Source organism: Dryobates pubescens, chromosome Z, assembly GCF_014839835.1.
Source record: "Dryobates pubescens isolate bDryPub1 chromosome Z, bDryPub1.pri, whole genome shotgun sequence".
Classification (NCBI taxonomy): Eukaryota; Metazoa; Chordata; class Aves; order Piciformes; family Picidae; genus Dryobates; species Dryobates pubescens.
This window is the reverse complement of record NC_071657.1, coordinates 4,673,415-4,691,322: the sequence shown is the minus strand read 5'-3', so window position 1 is coordinate 4,691,322 and position 17,908 is coordinate 4,673,415. Positions and strand designations below refer to the sequence as shown.

General features: G+C 45.4%; 2 protein-coding genes across 2 annotated transcripts; one reads left to right on the top strand and one right to left on the bottom strand.

Moving 5' to 3' along the window:
- Nucleotides 1-787: 787 nt before the first annotated feature.
- On the bottom strand, nucleotides 788-2,107 carry LOC128899485 (inositol 1,4,5-trisphosphate receptor-interacting protein-like 1). The gene has a single exon (XM_054178837.1). The coding sequence runs from the start codon at nucleotides 2,105-2,107 to the stop codon at nucleotides 788-790; it is 1,320 nt and encodes a 439-aa protein (XP_054034812.1).
- Nucleotides 2,108-13,203: 11,096 nt separating this feature from the next.
- On the top strand, nucleotides 13,204-13,690 carry LOC128899484 (vesicular, overexpressed in cancer, prosurvival protein 1-like). The gene is given in 2 exon segments (XM_054178833.1): nucleotides 13,204-13,415; nucleotides 13,417-13,690. Coding segments are annotated over 2 exon segments (426 nt in total). The 5' UTR covers nucleotides 13,204-13,263.
- Nucleotides 13,691-17,908: the final 4,218 nt, after the last annotated feature.

Below are 17,908 nucleotides of genomic sequence, written 5' to 3'. Positions count from 1 at the left end.
AGTACTTAGGAAATGCAGCAGGACCTGGATCTTTATAACAAGAGCTTCCCAAACCTGCCAATATCTTATTAGCAAGGCAATGGGAGTCAGCCTGAGCTGACCCAAGCTAGGCCTGCTGCCTGGCATGACTTCAATTGAATCCGCTGATGTTCACACTCTGCTGCCCTCTTACCAACTTCTAAATGAAAGTGCTGGCTGCAGCAAAGTATTATGAAGTTCAGATTGTAACATGAGAGGCTCTCTGAAATGCAGCATGGACAGAATGAGTGTGTGCCTTGAGTTGGAACCACACTGGTCAAAGGTCTTGCAGCTCACTGGCATTGCCCAAGGGAAATGCCATAGGGGTTCCAAGGCCTTGCTTTGCTTATGACTCCCCAGGAATGGCCAAGGAGACACACTTCACACTTCCTGCCTGCACAGCTGCAGATTGCAAAGCTGCAGAGGGATAGAATTTCTTGCAATTATTCCATGGTACAGCCATGGAGACCTGTTAGGGAGCCTTAGTTACAGAATCACTGAAAACAGAGCCCTCCACATCAGCTCTTCTGCCAACGTGCTCAGCCCAGCTCTGTGGGAACTGAGCAGTCAGCGACCTATGCCCACATTTCCCAACAAAATGAAGCACAGGCACAGATGGAGCAGTTGCTCAAACACTCTGATTATTTATCTCAAAGACAACAATTATTTCCAACTATGTACAGAGGAGAGATGCTAGAAGGCATGGACACCATAGAAGAGCTGACATTCACTGTCCAGATGGTGACACACAGCTGTGGTGTCCATGACATCAGTCTGGGAGCCCTTCCAGGAGCTCCTCCCGAAGCTGCTCACACTGTCTCAGTGCCCTGGCATGGGCATCCGGATTCTGTACCAGATGCTGCAGTATGTTGTATGGCTTAGACTCTTCAAAGTGTTTGGGCAAGTAGATCTCCTCAGGCATGTTTTTATTGCCAAAGAAGAAGTGGTTGAGCTCTTTCCGTTCCAGACAGCGGTGCAGGAAGTTTAGGATATCGCCTACGACCTGCCGGAAGCAGTCCCTTCTGCACCAGCTGGACACGGGCCTGGTGTTCAGGAAGTGCATGACAATTGTCTTCAAGGTGTAGGGAGAGAATTCTGTGTCCTTCAGCATGCGGGTGCAGAGATGCAGGCATCTGAGATGGAAACTGCCCTGTGGCACCTGGCTGGTCATATGGCTGAAGAAGATGCTCTCTGCCACAGCGTAGCTCAGTTGCCATATTGTGCTTAGGGCGTAGGGGTCCTCTGCACTATGGCTGGTGAGGAAGATGTCTGTACATCCGAGCTGCACCCCAAGGATCATCTCAACATAGAGGGGACTTCCAGAGTCGCTTGTCAGCCTCAGCTGGCAGGTGCGTTGGCTGTATGGCAGCACCTCCATCTTGTAGTGACGAGCCCGAGGCAATGCCACGCAGGCTTGCTTCACCAACCTCCGGAACCAGAGGGCAAGTTTCTCCACATCTAGGTACAACTCGGTGCAGAGGAAGTCCAGCATATATGGTGGCCGATTTTTCATGCGCACGTGATGCTTGGGGCTGTGGATGAAGCACAGCATGTTCCGGACCCTGCAGGCACATTCCAGCACCACACGGATGCGGTAGTCCCTGGCTGGAATCCGCCCCAACGTGGCAAGCTCCCGGTGGAAGCTGTGCCCAGCAGGGGGCTCCAGGGGCACAAGCAGTTGGTAGACAGCGTCGTCTGCCTCACAGGGACTCCAGCCTTCGAAGGCGCTGCCCACACCTATGGCAGGCTGCAGCACTGGCACGAACCTATTTGAGAGGCGCGTTCGCAGGAATCGCAGGAGGTCATCCACCAGCTCCTTCACTACCCTGCTCCTGGACATCATTATCTGCCCAGGCCACTCAATGCCCCCGGAAGTAATCCTGTTTCCTTGCTGCTTATTTTCCACCCCTTCTCTATCACTGCCTTCCTCTTCTTCCTTGTCCTTCTTGTCTGTGTTGTTGTCCAAGATCTCCTTCTCGCTGCCACCAGAGTCTGCTTCAGGCCTTGTTTTCCTGAGCCACCGCCAGAGCCAAAACAGGAGGATAAGGACTCCAGCAATGGCAGCAAAGAGCACAGCTCCCCAGGTCATGATGCTCTGCTCCTCAGGGCTCTGCTGCATGATCATGGGCACCAGGTTCCTGCGCAGCTGGCTTCTCCTCTCCATCTCCTCCATCAGGCGAGTCATCTCCTCGTTCATCTCCTGCTCCTGCTCCTCCATGCGCTTCCAAGCAGCCTCATCCAGCTTCTCAAGAACCTTCCCTGAGTACAGGAGGAGGCCTTGCAGAAGCAAAGTGAGGAACTTTGGAGCAGCCATGGCCTGCAGGAGAAGGGAGAGAAGGGATTCAGTGGGGCTGGGAAGGAGGGAATTAGTGGTGGAGACCAAGCACAGGAGCAGCAAAGTATGGGTACAGGTAGGGCCTCAAGGGCTGCAGGCATCTGGCATGCTGCAAGGGTCTACATCCAGCCCAGCATCAACAGCACCCAGCTCAGGGTGCTCCTGTGAGCACCTGCTGTGTCAGTGCAGGGTGATGCCTCCTACCCCCCAGGGAGCTACCTCTCATCCACCCTCCCCTCCTGTAGGAATCCTGTCTACCAATCCTGCATGCAAATCACCTTGTGATTGCATTGTGAATTGAGATATGGCCCAACAAAGGGTAACTGGACTGCAGCTGGCCTACAACTATGACCCAAGGGCCCAGCATGGACACCTTCAGGACAAGATCATTTCTAGCCATCAGATACCCCAGGAAGGGAGGATGGTGATACAATGGACTCACCACCTGTTTCCTGATGAGTCTGTGGGCAGGTAAATGGAGAATGAGGAGGCGGACACACACACACACACACACACACACACCCCCATCCATCCAGACCCCTCCCCAAACACAAAGGAATACACAGAAAGATTTCCTGGGGAACCATAGCTGGCTACTTACCTAAGGATGATTTGCTGGGACGATTTCCTGGGGAACCATAGCTGGCTACTTACCTAAGGATGATTTGCTGGGACGATTTCCTGGGGAACCATAGCTGGCTACTTACCTAAGGATGATTTGCTGGGACGATTTCCTGGGGGACAACACCTGGGCACTTACCTAAGGACTAAAAGCTGTATAAAAAGACTTGAGTAATACTGGCAAGACAGAAGCACGGAGACGGCACCACACGCTGGAAACATCACGGGGCAACACAACAGATCTTGGACTCCGAAAACCCTCTCTGCCCCTCTGACCGCTGCTAATATAATTCCTTTCCTACTTTCTCCTTCTTCTCCCTAGATCCATTCTTTCTCTCCCTCTCTATATTCTCTCTCTCTGTTTCTGATCCATCCCCTTTAGTTATGTAATAAATAGTCTAGCTGTTGATAGTTTGGCCTCCTTTGTGCCTCTCGTTTCACAACACAGGAATGGTCAAAAGAACTGAGTCTCTTTCCCTCTCCGCACCGAGACACCTCCCTACACCCACACTTACCGTTAGCCGAAGCTCTACTGAGGCACTGCTGCCCAGTGCCGCAGTTAGAGCTGCTCACCCATTGTGATGTCACAAACCATGCAAGGTGGTGATGCCACGACCACTGGCTCAGTTCAGTGACTCACAGACACCCAAGACAGCCAAAGCCCTGACCCCTACACTGTGGAAACACAGCTTAGAGAACAGAGTTCCCCGTGATTTACTTTGCCAGGCAGACTGAAGCCCCCATAGAGTCTTGTGAAACATCATCACAGGTGACGTGATCCTTGGACTGGTTGGTGCTCCTTGAGAGCTCCGCCCTCCAGCCAGTTCCTAACCCAGCACAGAGTGTTGCTGTCCAAGCCCCAAGCTGACAGCATAGCCAGAAGTTTGCCGTGGGGGACGGTGTCAAAGGCCTTGCTGAAGTCCAGTTTGTTCAACATATTATGGAAACAATACTTTGCTTTTTTCTTAACCTGTTTCTGTTTCTTCAACTGTTACACTGGGCACGTGCCTTTAGGTGAGCATTCGTGGCTGAGGTGCACATGGGACCTGTCTGGCCATATGGCTGAAGAACTTGCCCTCTGCCTCAGCGCAGCTCTTAGTGCACACTGTGGGGGGGTGGGGTACAGGTGTCTTCTACAGTCTGGCTGCTTAGGGAAACTGTCTGTATCACCTTGCTGCACCCCAAAGAACATGCCAGGATAGAAAGTTCTCCTGGAGTCCCTTGTCAACTGCAGCTGCATGTTCACGTGTGGTCTGTCAATAAATGCACATGAGGAAATGCAGGGCTTGTTTTAGCAAGACTGAGATAAGGTACTTTTGAATCTATCCTGGAATATTGTGTTATACAGTCAAAACAAGAAAACCTTCAAGTTGAGGAAAATCATATGCTGGTATGCAGAGAAGCAGAGCACGTTTTCATGAGTTAAAACTAGCCAAGCAATCTCATGAAGGTGCTGAGAAAAGAAAAGGATGACAGCCACAGATGTTTTACATTTGGAAAGCCGTGATAAAAATGTACTTTCCACTTTCCAGAAAAAAGGAATGTAAAATGTTCAGCAATGAACATTTTGATGGGATCCCATCACTCAACTTTACAACACAAGTCTTTCTCATTCTGTCCATCCCTGCCAGCAAGCCACTAACAACGGGAGTCAGACTGAACAAAGATTAAGAGAGAACAGCAAGAAAAAGCACCCTTCTGTGCCACAGAGTGATGGATTTTGCCATGCAGCTGATAGCAAATGAGACTACTGTTTTTGTTATCATCACTTTAATCTGATACCGAATTGTTTATAGTATACTGATGGCTTATCCATTTAGTAAGATGTCTTGGACTTGGTTGCACAGACAGGGAGGCTCATGACAAATCTGAGAAATCAGATTGATTGCAAGTCAGCAGTCTCAATGATCACTTCTATCCCAAGACTCTTCCATCAATTATTTCTTCTGAGAAAGTAGGGTAGAACATGTCCATCAACCTTAAAGACTTAAAATCTGTACTGTGAAGTGGGAACATCTCTTGGGTTGGGGAGTAAGATTCTTGGTTATGTTTTTTCCCCCCAAAGCAAGTCTCCATGAAAGAAAAAATTTAAGCTGTGCTGAAATCTTCTACACAGGAAGACCTAAGAATGTTCATAGCTAATGGAATTACTGTGTGCCTGTGTCCGGCCTCATTTTTTTCTTTATTTCTTCTTTAATAAACTTAGAATAATGATTAATGACCACTAATGTTTATTTTCCTGTGGGTTTTTTAATCAATTTGTCTGCTAAAGCTTGGTAGAGATTTTGTGTCAATGTGTGCTTAAGTATGACTCCCTGGATCAATTTTGTTCCCTGGTTTTGCCTTCCTCAACATTATGAATTATGTTTGGTCTTTTTAAGAGGAAAGCTCTTTCCTGTCAGACTGTCAAGCTGCACTTACTATTCCGGTGTCACATTTACTCTGCTCTAGTAACTGATGTAAGTCAGCAGAAAGAATATAGCCATCTGAGTAGCATCTAAAACACTACTCTCACTGTAAGATCAATAAAAAACACCAGGAGTTGACATTACAGTTACGATTGATAGCGCCAATAACTGCAGTCACTCATCTGACCTGTGATTTTTCACAACACAAAAACACGTTTCCTGCTTTTGTACTATGCCAGGCTGGATTCTTTAGATTATTACACCTGAGTAAGAGTAATATGATGATAGAGTATCAGGCTCGATACTGTTATCACTGAATTAGAGAAGAAGAGGAAAATAATATGGTGACTGCATGTACTTTGGCAGACACAGTGTACATAGTACACCAGACACAGCAGTATGTATTTAAGTCAATACATGGTTATTGACTTTAAAAGGTATCTGGGAATTATTCCCTGCTTTAAGCTTTTATTGTAGGCACCCGTGCAAAATTGCAAAGTGATAGCACTCATTTTCTCAGTGCTTCTGCAGGCTGTGTGGAGTTTATTGATTACTTAAATCATATAAAGGAAAGGAAATACTTTTATTTACTCTACTGTTAAAACTTACTGAGCAGGGAGGATTGTGCATATTATAGTTGTGAGATCTGTTGGGACAGGTTGGACTTGATGATCCTTGGGGTCTCTTCCAACCTTAGTTATACTGTGATACTGTGATAGCAATCAGAGCCAAGGAGGCAGTGCTGCCTTCCTTAAAACACACAGAGATATAGGGAAACCAGTGTGAAACCAATTAAACATACCTGGCAATAATAAATTTGCTTTTAAGTATCTATAAGTAGCTTTGGTATCTCTGTCCCCATTGATAGTTTATTTTCTGGTCAGGTGCGCCATTGATTGTTCTGCACTGAAGCTATTTTTTCCTCAGTAGCTTTCCAAACTTCTCCTTGCCTCAATTTTCTTCAGATACAAAAGCTGAGCAAGATTATGTGAAATGCTGCTTAGCAACAGCCCTGTTCCTAAAATGATAATGGCTGAGCACTCCATGTCAGTATCTCTTGAAGGAAGTCAGATATTCGTCCCTTTGCTCCACAGTGTTTCAGGACCTCTCTCTCCTCCACTTCTCCTCCTCTTCTCCATTAAAAAACCAAAAAACCAAACAACAAACAAAAGTAGAATGAAAATTACTCACAATTTCACACTATATATTGTGCTGCCACATGCAACTCATATGTTATTTAGATTTCAGACATCTGTATTTCTCTGTGTGAAAACAAATCCTTATGTTTTATCTCCCTGCAGAGTGGGAAAAGGTACCTAAAAGCACTGACCTTCAGGTACTGGAAGGCTGTTACCAGGTCTCTATGGAAAATAGCAAGGGATTCATTCTTAATCCATTCATCTCTCTTTAAAACACAAAGAGTAGTCCATTTCCATTTCTGCTATAATTGTCCATATAGAAACACTCTTTTTTTTTTTACAACAAATTAACTTGCCACTTAAGGGAAGAGTGCACATCCTCTGCAGAAGAGATGACAGGTCCTGCAGGGGAACAATTTGAACAAACACTGACAGAATAAGAATGACAAGGAACATAAACAGACACAGAAGAGGCAGAAAGCCTCAGAGAGATCAAAAAAGCATTGGCAAAAGGCAGCAAGTCACTGTCTGCTGTAAGGCCAAAAGAGGCTCAAAATGGGAAAAAGTGCATTCTCTGTGTGAGCCCTTGGCTGTGTGAGTGCAGAGGTTCACTGGCTTCACCAGCAGTGGAACAGTGAACATACACCAACGTTTCTAGGAGTTTGTGATCAAGCAAGTCCTCTAGGAGGAGGGGGGGATATAAGAGAAAAGAAAGAAAGCAGGACAATAAAAGGCAAAGACTGTCAAATCACTGACAAATGTTTCTTATTATGAGGAAAAATTGCCTTTAAGCAGTGGTCCAGATGTAACCAGCACTTTGTTTTCCAAGAGACATCTGCTGAATACAAATGTTGAAGCAATTCTTCTTGTCCCATCTGCCCTGTGATGGGAGAGCCAACATGCCACTGATGAACATCTAGATCCAACTCACCAATAGGTCAGACAGGAGCACTAGAGAGATGCTCTTTGCCACTGTAGCAAGCAAGTTTGTGTGGCTAATGCTCCGTTGAAGTTCAAGTGGGTTAGCACTGTGAATAACAACAAAAAGGGTTTTGTAAATGTTAACAGCAATAGAAAAGTCCTAAGTAACACTGGTTCGTTACTCAACGAGGTCTGCCACCCCACAAACAGACAAACACAAAGCAGAGATATTCAATATCTTCTTTGTTTCTGTGTTCCACACCGATGATGGACTCTGAGAGCCCTGGAGTCGTGTGCAGGAAGACTCTTGACTGAGATGATGATGACAGAATTGTGGAATCACAGAATTGCTTGCACTGGAAGAGACCTTCAAGATCTACTTCCAACCCCCCTGCTATCGGCTGGGGCACCTCTCACCATACCAGGTTGCTCAAAGCCTCATCCAGCCTAGTCTTAAACACTTCCAGGGATGATACAGGCACAGCTTCTCTGGGCAACCCTTTCCAGTGTCTCAGCACCCTCACAGTAAACAACACTTTCATAATGTCCAATCTAAATCTACCCTGCTGTAGTTTAGGACCATTGCCACCTGCCCTATTGCCACATGCCATGATACGGTCCTGGCTACCTCTGAAGGTGCTCAATGCTTGCTGCTGCACCTGGATGTTCACAGATCTACGGGATGTGATGGGATTCCTCCCAAGGTACTGAAAGAGCTGCTTGATATTACCACAGGACCTCTTTTCATTATTTTTCAATGGTCGAGAGCCTGCAGAGGTCACAGTGGACTGGAAGTTGGCAAATATTTTCCTAGTTTTCAGGAAGGGTAAGGTAATTACAGGCCTGTCAATCTCACTTCAGAGCCTGATACAATTATGGAGAAGGTTACTCTGGGAGTTACTGAAGAACACTTGAGAGGCAATGAAGTTACTGGTCATACTAAGCATGGGTTCAGGAGGGGAAACTAGCTCTGCAGTGAGAGGGGAGTTGGACTCAGTGATCCTCCTTATAGGTCTCTTTCAACCTGAGATATTCTAGAACTCTCTTTGTCTGCCCTGAGGGTCGGGGAAAGGGAGCAAGCACTGAGGTGAGAGCACTGAGCCCACATTATTGCAAGGATGACATCTGTGCTTCTCTGCTATCAATAATTCACATTCATGGTTGGGCAAGTTATTGTGAAGTCCTGTCTGGGCAGTCTGGATCTGTCAGCGGTGAAGAAAAGATTGTGAGGATCTTATTAGGGGCAACTTGGAGGCCTTGACTGTAGTGGGTTTTCATTTACAATGCCTTTTTCATCCTATGTCTGTTAGACTGAGACCAGTCTAACGGTTTGTATTACCAGGACTTTGTTGGTCCATAAGAAATTCAATTTCTCTTGCCCCTAACACACAGCATGCCCTGTACACTATAGTGAGACTGTCTTTGGCAGCTCACTTCTGTCCTCATCTATAAAGACACCTAGAAAATCAGGCAGTTATAAAAGGGCCTCCCTTAGAGGCCTACTAAATAAAGAAAATATATGAAAAGATGAAGAATTTATATCATTTCCTAGCCTGAAAACTCAAAGTCAGATCCTTTCAGCATTAAATTATCATTGTCTGTTTAGTCATCACTCCTACTACTCTTTACCAGAAGTCTGAACTTACTCCTTGAGCTTCCAGTTTTCCCATCTGATTCCTAAAAATGATTGCTAAACAATATTCTCATCATTCCATGCTGCTTATCTCAGCGGCATCATGTTATCAACTCCAAAACTTTATAAGCTATTCTTCACTTCAGTCAAACTATCTTTGTTGAAAATGGTTTTCTCAATACCTTCCTATCTGAGCTGTAAAATTACGTTCTCCCAAGGAGGATGTGGTAGGTTGAGAGAGGGCCTAGGCTACTGGAAGGAGACACTTCTGTGTTGTGGGACTTTGCCAGCGGCTGTGAGAGCCTCTGCTCCGGGGATGCTGTTTAACTGTGTCTTACCTCATTATGTCTCTTGATTATGGCAAGGTTAGAAAGTCCTTTGCTTCCAATCAGATGAGCTGTTGAGGAGACCTCAGAGAATAAACACATCTTCAACCACCCAGATACAAAATGTCCAGCAGAGAAGCTTTGAAACAGAAATCATCTAGAGCTCATCTTTGGAGGCCATGCAAAACATAGCTACACACACAGCACCAATTTTTTTCTGAAACAGGTCTAGAGATAACTGAGCTTTGAAATGTTTAAAACTTTCTATTTCATTTCATTTTAATTATTCTTTGTATTTTCTTCTTTTTCATTTTTTTCCTTCTGTTTCTTTTTTCCTTTTATTTTCTTTTTATTTTTTTCCTTCTTCTTCCTCTTTTCCTTCTTCTTCCTATTTGCTTTCTTTTTCTTCTTTTTCTTTCTTCATCTTCTTCTTCTTCCTCTTCTTCATTCCCTTTTCCTTTTCCTTTTTTCCTTTTTTCCTTTTTTTCCTCCGGTTTCTAGAGGGGCCTGGGCCGTGGAGGCCCGCATCACGGTGGCGTTCGTGGGTTTGGTGTCCCGGGTTCCGGTGTTCCGGCAGCGGGTCCGGCGCTGCGAAAGGACGTAGCATTTGTCTTGTGGTAACCGGGAGATCCTGGTGCTTTAGCGTCTAGTGGCTGGGAGCCGGCGTTTCCACCTGCCGCGGCTCGGAGCCAGCGCTTCACTGCCGCGGCTCGGTTTTGATCCCCGGGCAGTGATTAGTGATCAGGAGAATGGGACAAAAGAAAAGCAAGTCATCGGAACTCCCTCCCATTGCCCCCGCCCCGAGCGCCTTAGGGATGATGGTACAGTATTGCGATGATGAGGAGCTGAGAAAAGGAAAACCAAAGGAAAAAATGGTTTAGTACTGTGTGCAAGTATGGCCAAAAAACCCATTAAGACCTTACGTGTTTTGGCCCATACTTGGATCTTTTGATGATTGGATTTGCCGAGCTCTGAAGCATCATGTGAATTCTAAGAAGTATTTTAGTAGGGAAGAAGCTGAATATGTTGCTGTTTGGATGAGGGCTTCATGCCCTACCTCTGTTCCCATATTTACATTAACAACTGAGGAGAAGGAGAAGGATAAGGACAAAGACAAGGAAAGGGAGAAGTGTGAATCTTTGGAGAACTCACCACCACCTTCCCAGAACCTGAACAGGGGTCCCCTGCAACCAACAGCCCCCCTTCCTGCTCATTCACCACCTCAAAGAAGCAGGGTTAGGAATGAACAAGAAGAAGGTAATATAGGTTTGCATCCACTTAGGGAAGTGCCTATGGGGGGGCATCGGGGAGGAATAGGATTTGTCACTCTCCCTGTGAATACATCAGATGTCCAGAGTTTCAAGAAAGAGATGGGCACCCTCTTAGATGATCCCCTAGGTGTAGCTGGGAGGCTGGACCAATTTTTTGATCCCAATATATATACCTGGAAAGAGATGCAGTCTATTTTGAGGATCCTATTCACTGCAGAGGAAAGAAACATGATCAGACAGGCTGGCATGAGAATATGGGAGAGGCAGAATCAAGGGGGGCCACCAGGAGACCAGAATCAAGATCCTCAGTGGCACCATCAGCAGCCCCGAGGGAGACAGAATATGGGAGACCTGAGAACTATAATAATACAAGGAATTAAAGAAGCTGTGCCCAGAAATTTTGATAAAGCCTCTAGTGAGCATCAGAGGAAGCCTCCTACAGAGTGGAGGGTAAGATTAAAGAGCAGCTTGCAGATGTATTCTGGAATAGATCCCCATTCTGCAGCTGGAGTGATAATTCTCAGGACACAGTTTGTGGCAAAACCATGGGAAGATATTAGAAAGAAGTTGGAAAAGATAGAGAATTGGCAAGACAGAGGTTTGGAGGAATGACTACGTGACGCTCAGAAGGGGTTTGTAAGGAGGGATGAAGAGCAACAGAAGGCAAAAGCTGGAATGTTGGTAACTGCTGTCAGGGAAAGTCAGAAACCAGGCAGCTGCTCGGATTTCTGGGGTACTGTCGATCATGGATAGAGAGGTTAGAGAAGGTAAAATTCCTATCTGAGAAATTAGCCCTCAATAATAACAACATTAAATGGTGTCCAGAAGATGATGAGTGATTGGATTAACTAAAAAGAATGTTGGTTGATGCCCTGTTTTAAATTTGTCTGACATGGACAAACCATTTGACCTTTTTGTAAGTACATCTAACCAAACAGCATATGGGGTGTTTACCCAGGACTGGGCTGGAAGTGAAAATCCTGTTGGGCATTGTTCCAAGTGATTAGATGCTGTAAGTAGGTGAGGGCCAATTTGTTTCTAAGCTTTAGTGGCAGCGGCCTTATTAGTAGAGGAGGCCCAGAAAGTAACGTTTTCTTTTTGGTCTTGTCCCAGATCCCACCTTCGGGATTCCCCATCCATGAAATTCAAGCTGGGGGTAAAGTGTTAATAAAAACTGGGAAAGGAGAGTCGCTAATTTCCCTCTGGGAAGGATCTTTTCTTGGTTTTGTTAACAACAGGTACAGCTCTCCGTACTGCAGAAAAAGGGGGGACACATATTTCGTGAGTAGAAGGAAATGGGCCTCTGAACCTGACTGACTGCACAGAAAGAGCAAAACCTGCTTCAGCGTGAATTCCACATTACTTACGCAGATGGTCTGAAGGACCTCCGAGCCTGCAGTTAGTGCTGACAGATCAGACAGGTACTCAAATAAATGTAACAGCTCAGTCTGAAGGCTCTGGAGCTCACCAGACCAAGCCACCTTTTGAAATATCTGATATTGTGTGACATCGAATCTGCACTGCAAGAAACCATCAAGGAAAGCCCCCGCTTCGTTCCGTGTACGAAACATCCTGGGACTTGATGTCACTGGGGATGGGTACCTTGTAAATGTTTTAGATTGTTAGATTGTTGTAAGAAATGTTGTAAGAAATGGTCTTTGTTATAATCGAGGAGTATTTTACCCTGAGTGCTGGGAAGAGACTCCAACTGAAATCTGAAGTCTTAAAGGGATCTGTAGGCTTCCTGGAGAATGTAACTGCTGCCAAGAAGATACCATACCCGGCTGCTGGTTGCAACCCGGTAGGCTGAGGAGGCAAAGTTAACATATACCGGTGGAGCCTAATCTTGATCCTAACCCTAGTTTTGTATAAGGAGTCCAATCAAAATCTAAGACCATGTCCCCAGGTGTGGATAAATTCTTCTCCAACACTAGTAATGGTAAATGGGTTGAATTAGTAATTAGGCCTACTAAAACTTAGAAAAGCGATGGTAATTTTTTTCTGCTGCACTATGATTTTCTGCTATGTATTTTTGCTAGATTATAATGAAAGTAAGCATAGGTGTGAGAAAAGCTGAACAACTATTCACTCGAAACGGGTTAGCTTTAAATTTCTTACGTGCTGGGAGTGTGTGTGGCCATAAATGTAAGCTATTGTAGTTATGTAAATAGGTTTTTTGGACGATGTTTCCTGTGGGTTCAAAAATGTTAACTTCTTGATTACCCCGCCCGAGCCCCGCGCTCCCCTGTGCCTCGCCTCGCCTCGCCTCGCCGCGGCGCTGCCCGGCCGGCTCCGGCCGTTGCTGAGGGGATCGGAGGGGCTCGGCGGCTCAGCCCGCCCTCGCCCCGCTCCTGCGCGTCCCCGCCTCTGTTCCCTTTATTTACTCCGCCTCGCCCCTTTGCCCCTGGAGCTGGTTTTTCGCCGCCCCTGCCTCTGGGCTGCCTGTTCAGCTCGCCCTGCTCGCTGCCCCTCCGCGCCTGTGGCCGTGTCCCCTCTCGCTACCGGCGGGGATGGCGCCGGTGACAGCCTGAGCTGGCAGGGGCCAGCCCCCCGCCGCCGCGGGAAGAGGAGGAGGAGGAGGAGGAGGAGAGATGAACCGTTCCCAGCCCGGGATCGCGCTGCTGCTGTCGCTGCTGTGGGAGTGCACGGAGGCCAAAAAGCATTGCTGGTACTTTGAAGGATTCCATCCTACATGTTATATATGTCGCTCCTGTGAGGATTGCTGTGGCTCAAGATGCTGTGTAAGCTCTCTCTATCCAGCGGCTCTGGTATTTCTGGTTCCTTTTGATGATGGGAGTTCTGTTCTGCTGCGGAGCCGGTTTCTTCATCCGACGGCGGATGTACCCTCCTCCACTAGTAGAAGAACCTACTTTTAACGTGTCTTACACCAGACAACGAGTCAACGCTGCATCAGGGTCACAACAGCCTGGAGTGCCGTATTACACAGATCCAGGGGGCCCTGTGAGGAATCCCATGGCGATGGCTTTCCACGTCCAGACCAATAGAAAGAAAAGTTAGGATGTGTAAGTTGCTTTTTGGCAGAGACTGGAGGTATCTGTGGGGGGAAGTCTCCGCGGCCCAGCGCATTGTCTCGCTCTCCTTTCTTTCCCTGCTGCTTGCTCACTTCTTTTTTTCATAAACAGCTCTCAGAAGAAACTTGGAAATTTTCTTCTGCAGTCCGTAATCTCAAAGAACTAATTCTTGAGCTTATAAAGTCAGTTAACAGATGAAGACCCACAAAGATTCTAACAGTGGGGAAAAGACAAGCAAGGTAGGTTTATTCATTACTTCACCCAATGGAAGAAGGATGAACCACAAACTATTACAAGACAGCTAACACTGAACAAATCCACGGGAATTTTCTTCTCCTTCCAGCCCTATCATCTACAGATGCAATGGAAGACTCTGCTCCAGGAGCTGCAGGGTCAAGAAATAGAAACAAGTTCAGAAAGTCATTATACAAAATCATGGAGAATAGATCTCCTGAATGCTATCATAAATAACAGCCCAGTGCAGCCAAGAAGACCCAAAACTCACTGTTGCTGGGAAAAGCGTGACCTATTTCCCTTCTCATTCACTAACTGCTACCAGTAGGGATGGGCTACAGCTGAAATTGTTTTCATTGAACTGGTATGTTAATTCTTAGGAACTTTTCAGAGGTACTAACCACCTGCTGGTTTCAATTGTTTCTGTGGGGAAAAAAATGTTTTGGAAAAAGCACATTTTTAAAACCATAGGAATTCTCAGGTATTGTTTCATTTCTAAAGTGATCATGATTTAGTGTATCAGTACTGACAGAATGAAAGCTCTCACCACATGTCGCTCTGTCTGCTTTCTTGGGGTTTAAAACAAATCATTAATAGTTTCCAGCATGTGTAATTGAGAATGAAAATTTGTAGACAGGCAGTCATAACAATCAGGCATGCTGAGAATTTTGAAACCTTGAGAGGGCTGGCTTAACAACCAACAAACACTATGAAAAAAACCCCTAGATAATTACTGAAATCAAAGCTTGATGATCCAGAAAACTATTTACCGACCACATTAAAGAAGAATAAACATTCTTATTTAGTTGATAATGCAACAGTAAAATTGCACAAATCTGAAGTGGGTGTGGGTCATCAAAATGAATCAGTTGCTTGGGTTACCAGACATAACATTCAATCTTTCATTTGTTACATCTACTAGGAGAAAACAAACACTTGTGTAATAACAGCAGAACACCTTTTCCAGAAAACTACCTTCCCCTTTCTCCTTAGGAAGATGTTCCTGCATTGCCCTACTTATATCCCAGCTGTAGTGGGTTTACCTTGGCTGACAGCCACTAGATCAGGTTGCTCAAGGCCTCATCCAACCTGGCCTGGAACACTCCCCCGGGAGGGGGCATCCACAGCCTCCTTGGGCAACTTGTTCCAGCATCTCACAGTTCTCACTGTAAAGAATTTCTTCCTGATATCTAATCTAAATCAACCCTTCTCAAGCTTCAAGCCATTCCCTCTCATCCTATCACTATCCTATGTATTTGTTTAACATAAAGACCATTCCCCTCCCCACCCTGCTTCATTTGTAGTTATTTTTTATAGTTAGGCTGAAATAAATCAACTGCAGTTGGTCACACTGGGGACAGTTCAAGGACACTGACATCTCTTGACAGCTGAAGGATTCAGAAGGAGAAGTTGTGCAGAGTGCTTGCCCACATGCTGAGTATGTCAGATCCTAGATGTCAGTATCAGTTATGTTGCTGGTCTTTGTGCAACACTTGGCAAGCTATTTTGGTGCTATGTTTTATGCTAGTTTTAACTCCTGACTCTTTAAATTGTAGATGTTTGGGCATATTCTATGCATAGATCTGCCACTCTGGATATTAAACACATTTCCATTCCCAGTTTTAAGGATAAAAACAACAAAACATGACTGTTTAAGTTTGGATTACATATAATGTCAGGTAATTAGTCATGAAGGAAGCACAGCATTTCCATTCCCAGTTTTAAGGGCTTGTGCAGGAGAGACTGACAGATAGGAAGGCTCCTTACCTACTAGATTGTAAGGAAGTGATGTGTAAGCAAAGGAAAAAGGAGATTCGTACTCCACCTGAGGTGCATTTAAAGCTGTGTTGCTAACTTCTCCAACTACTTCCCAGTCATTCATTCCAGTATATGGTTGAAGTGGAACTGTAATTTTACCCTTTGTTGCAGTTTACCTGTCCCTCCAGGTAGTTTTGTGCCTACAGAACTGAGTCAACCTGAAATCACTGAAACCTCACTCATGGTCGCTCAGGCTGCTTGTCTACAGCGATGAGGAATCATACAGCCTTCTCCTAGTTAGATTATTAGCAGTTTTGTCAGTCAGTAATTGGTGTCCGTATTGAGTACAATGTACACAGGGAGTACAAGCTTGCTTTCAGATGATTCCTGAGTTTATGGTAAAAAATTCACAATTATAATGTGAATTTCCATTTCATTCTTAGTCTCCCTACTGTTCTGTTGAGCATATTGTGGTGGCAACAGGATCGTTCTCCTTTAAATCACCGCTTGTGGAATTCTAAGACCCTGCTCACTGTGGAGCGAGTGCATGTCACCTCATCCAGATAAAAAGGCAGCAATGTGGTTTATTGAGGCAGATTAATAATTTGACAAATTCTGAATGAAATTCATAGCATTTAGCAGAAATTAACAAAGGTTAATTGAGGTTCAGTTTGATACAAGGTCACTGCATTACTTACTGTAATGCAAGTGATTAACGTGATTGGATTAAAATATTTGTGTGAGTATAGAATCACAGCACCATAGAATCATAGACTAGTTTGGGTTAAAAGGGACCTTAATGATCATCTAATTCCAATTCTCCTGCCATTTGCAAGGACAACTCCTTCTGGACCAGATTTCTTAAGGCTTTGAACTTCCAGGGTCGGAACCTCCACAACTTTAGGCAACACTTTCCAGTGTCTTACCACCCTTGTGGGAAAGTATTTCTTATTAACTTCTAATCTGAATTAAGCTTTTTCCAGTTTGAAGCCATTCCCCCTTGTCCTGTCAGTACATACCCTTTCAAAAATTCCCTCATCAGCTGTCCTGTAGCCCCCTTCAAACACTGGCAGACTGCTATGAGCTGTTGCCAGAGCCTTCTCTTCTCATGGCTGAACAGACTTAACTCTACCAGACTTGAGAGGAGAGGTGCACCAGCCCTCTGACCATTTTTGTGTCCCTCCTCTGGACACGCTCGAACAGTTCCATTTCCTTCTTTCTTTGGGGGCTGCAGAAGGGCAAACAGTAGTCCAGGTGGAGTGTCATAAGAATGGAGTAGAGGGGCAGAATCACCTCTCTGAATCATGCTGGCCATGTTTCTTTTGATGCAGTAGAGGATGCAGTTTGCTTTCCAGGATGCAAGTGCGCATTGCTGGCTCATGCTGAGCATCTCATTAACCAGCACTCCCAAATCCTTCTCCTGATGACCATTCTCCACCCATTCTCCACTCTGCCTGTAGTTTTGCTTGGGATTATCGTGAACCAGGTGAAAAACCTTGCATTTGACTTTGTTGAACTTCAGGAGCTTGGCATTGGCCCACCTCTCCAGACTGTCAAGGTCCTTCTGTAGGGAATCTTTTCCTCTGATAACCAGCCCACACAGCTTGGTGTCATTGGCAGACTTGCTAAGAGTTGCATTCAACAAAGACATTAACCAGCACCAGTCCCCACTGCCAACCCCTGAGGAGCACCACTCATCCCTTGTCTTCACTTAGCTATTGAGCCATTCATCATCACTCTTCGAGTATGATTATCAAGCCAGTTCCTTGTCCACAGAGTATTCTGCCTATCAATCCATGTCTTTCCATGTCTATATGTTTATACAGAGTGGAAGTGATTTAAAATTGAGTGATTTTCATGGAGCTTGGGAGTAGAAGGGGGTAAGAGTGGCCCTCACATTGAGTTAGCAGGTTTTCAGAATTGACTCCCTTGCTCTCTAAAATTCTTCTTAAAGGGGACCCTCAGGGTGGCTAGATCACTCTCAGACCATACCAGCTGTTTATGACTAAGAGTATCAGGAGAATCTGGAATATAAAATTCAAAGTAAATCCTTCTGTTTCTTAGGAGGTTCAGACTTCGGTCAGTTCAGACGTTGGTCAGTTCTAGAGCTGGTGCTTTTCACAGTGACCTTTAGTCTCCTCAGACATGATTCTTGTTTGGGGTGCTATCTTCCTTTGTTGGCACCTTTCCAAAGTATTCAGCATCTATAGGT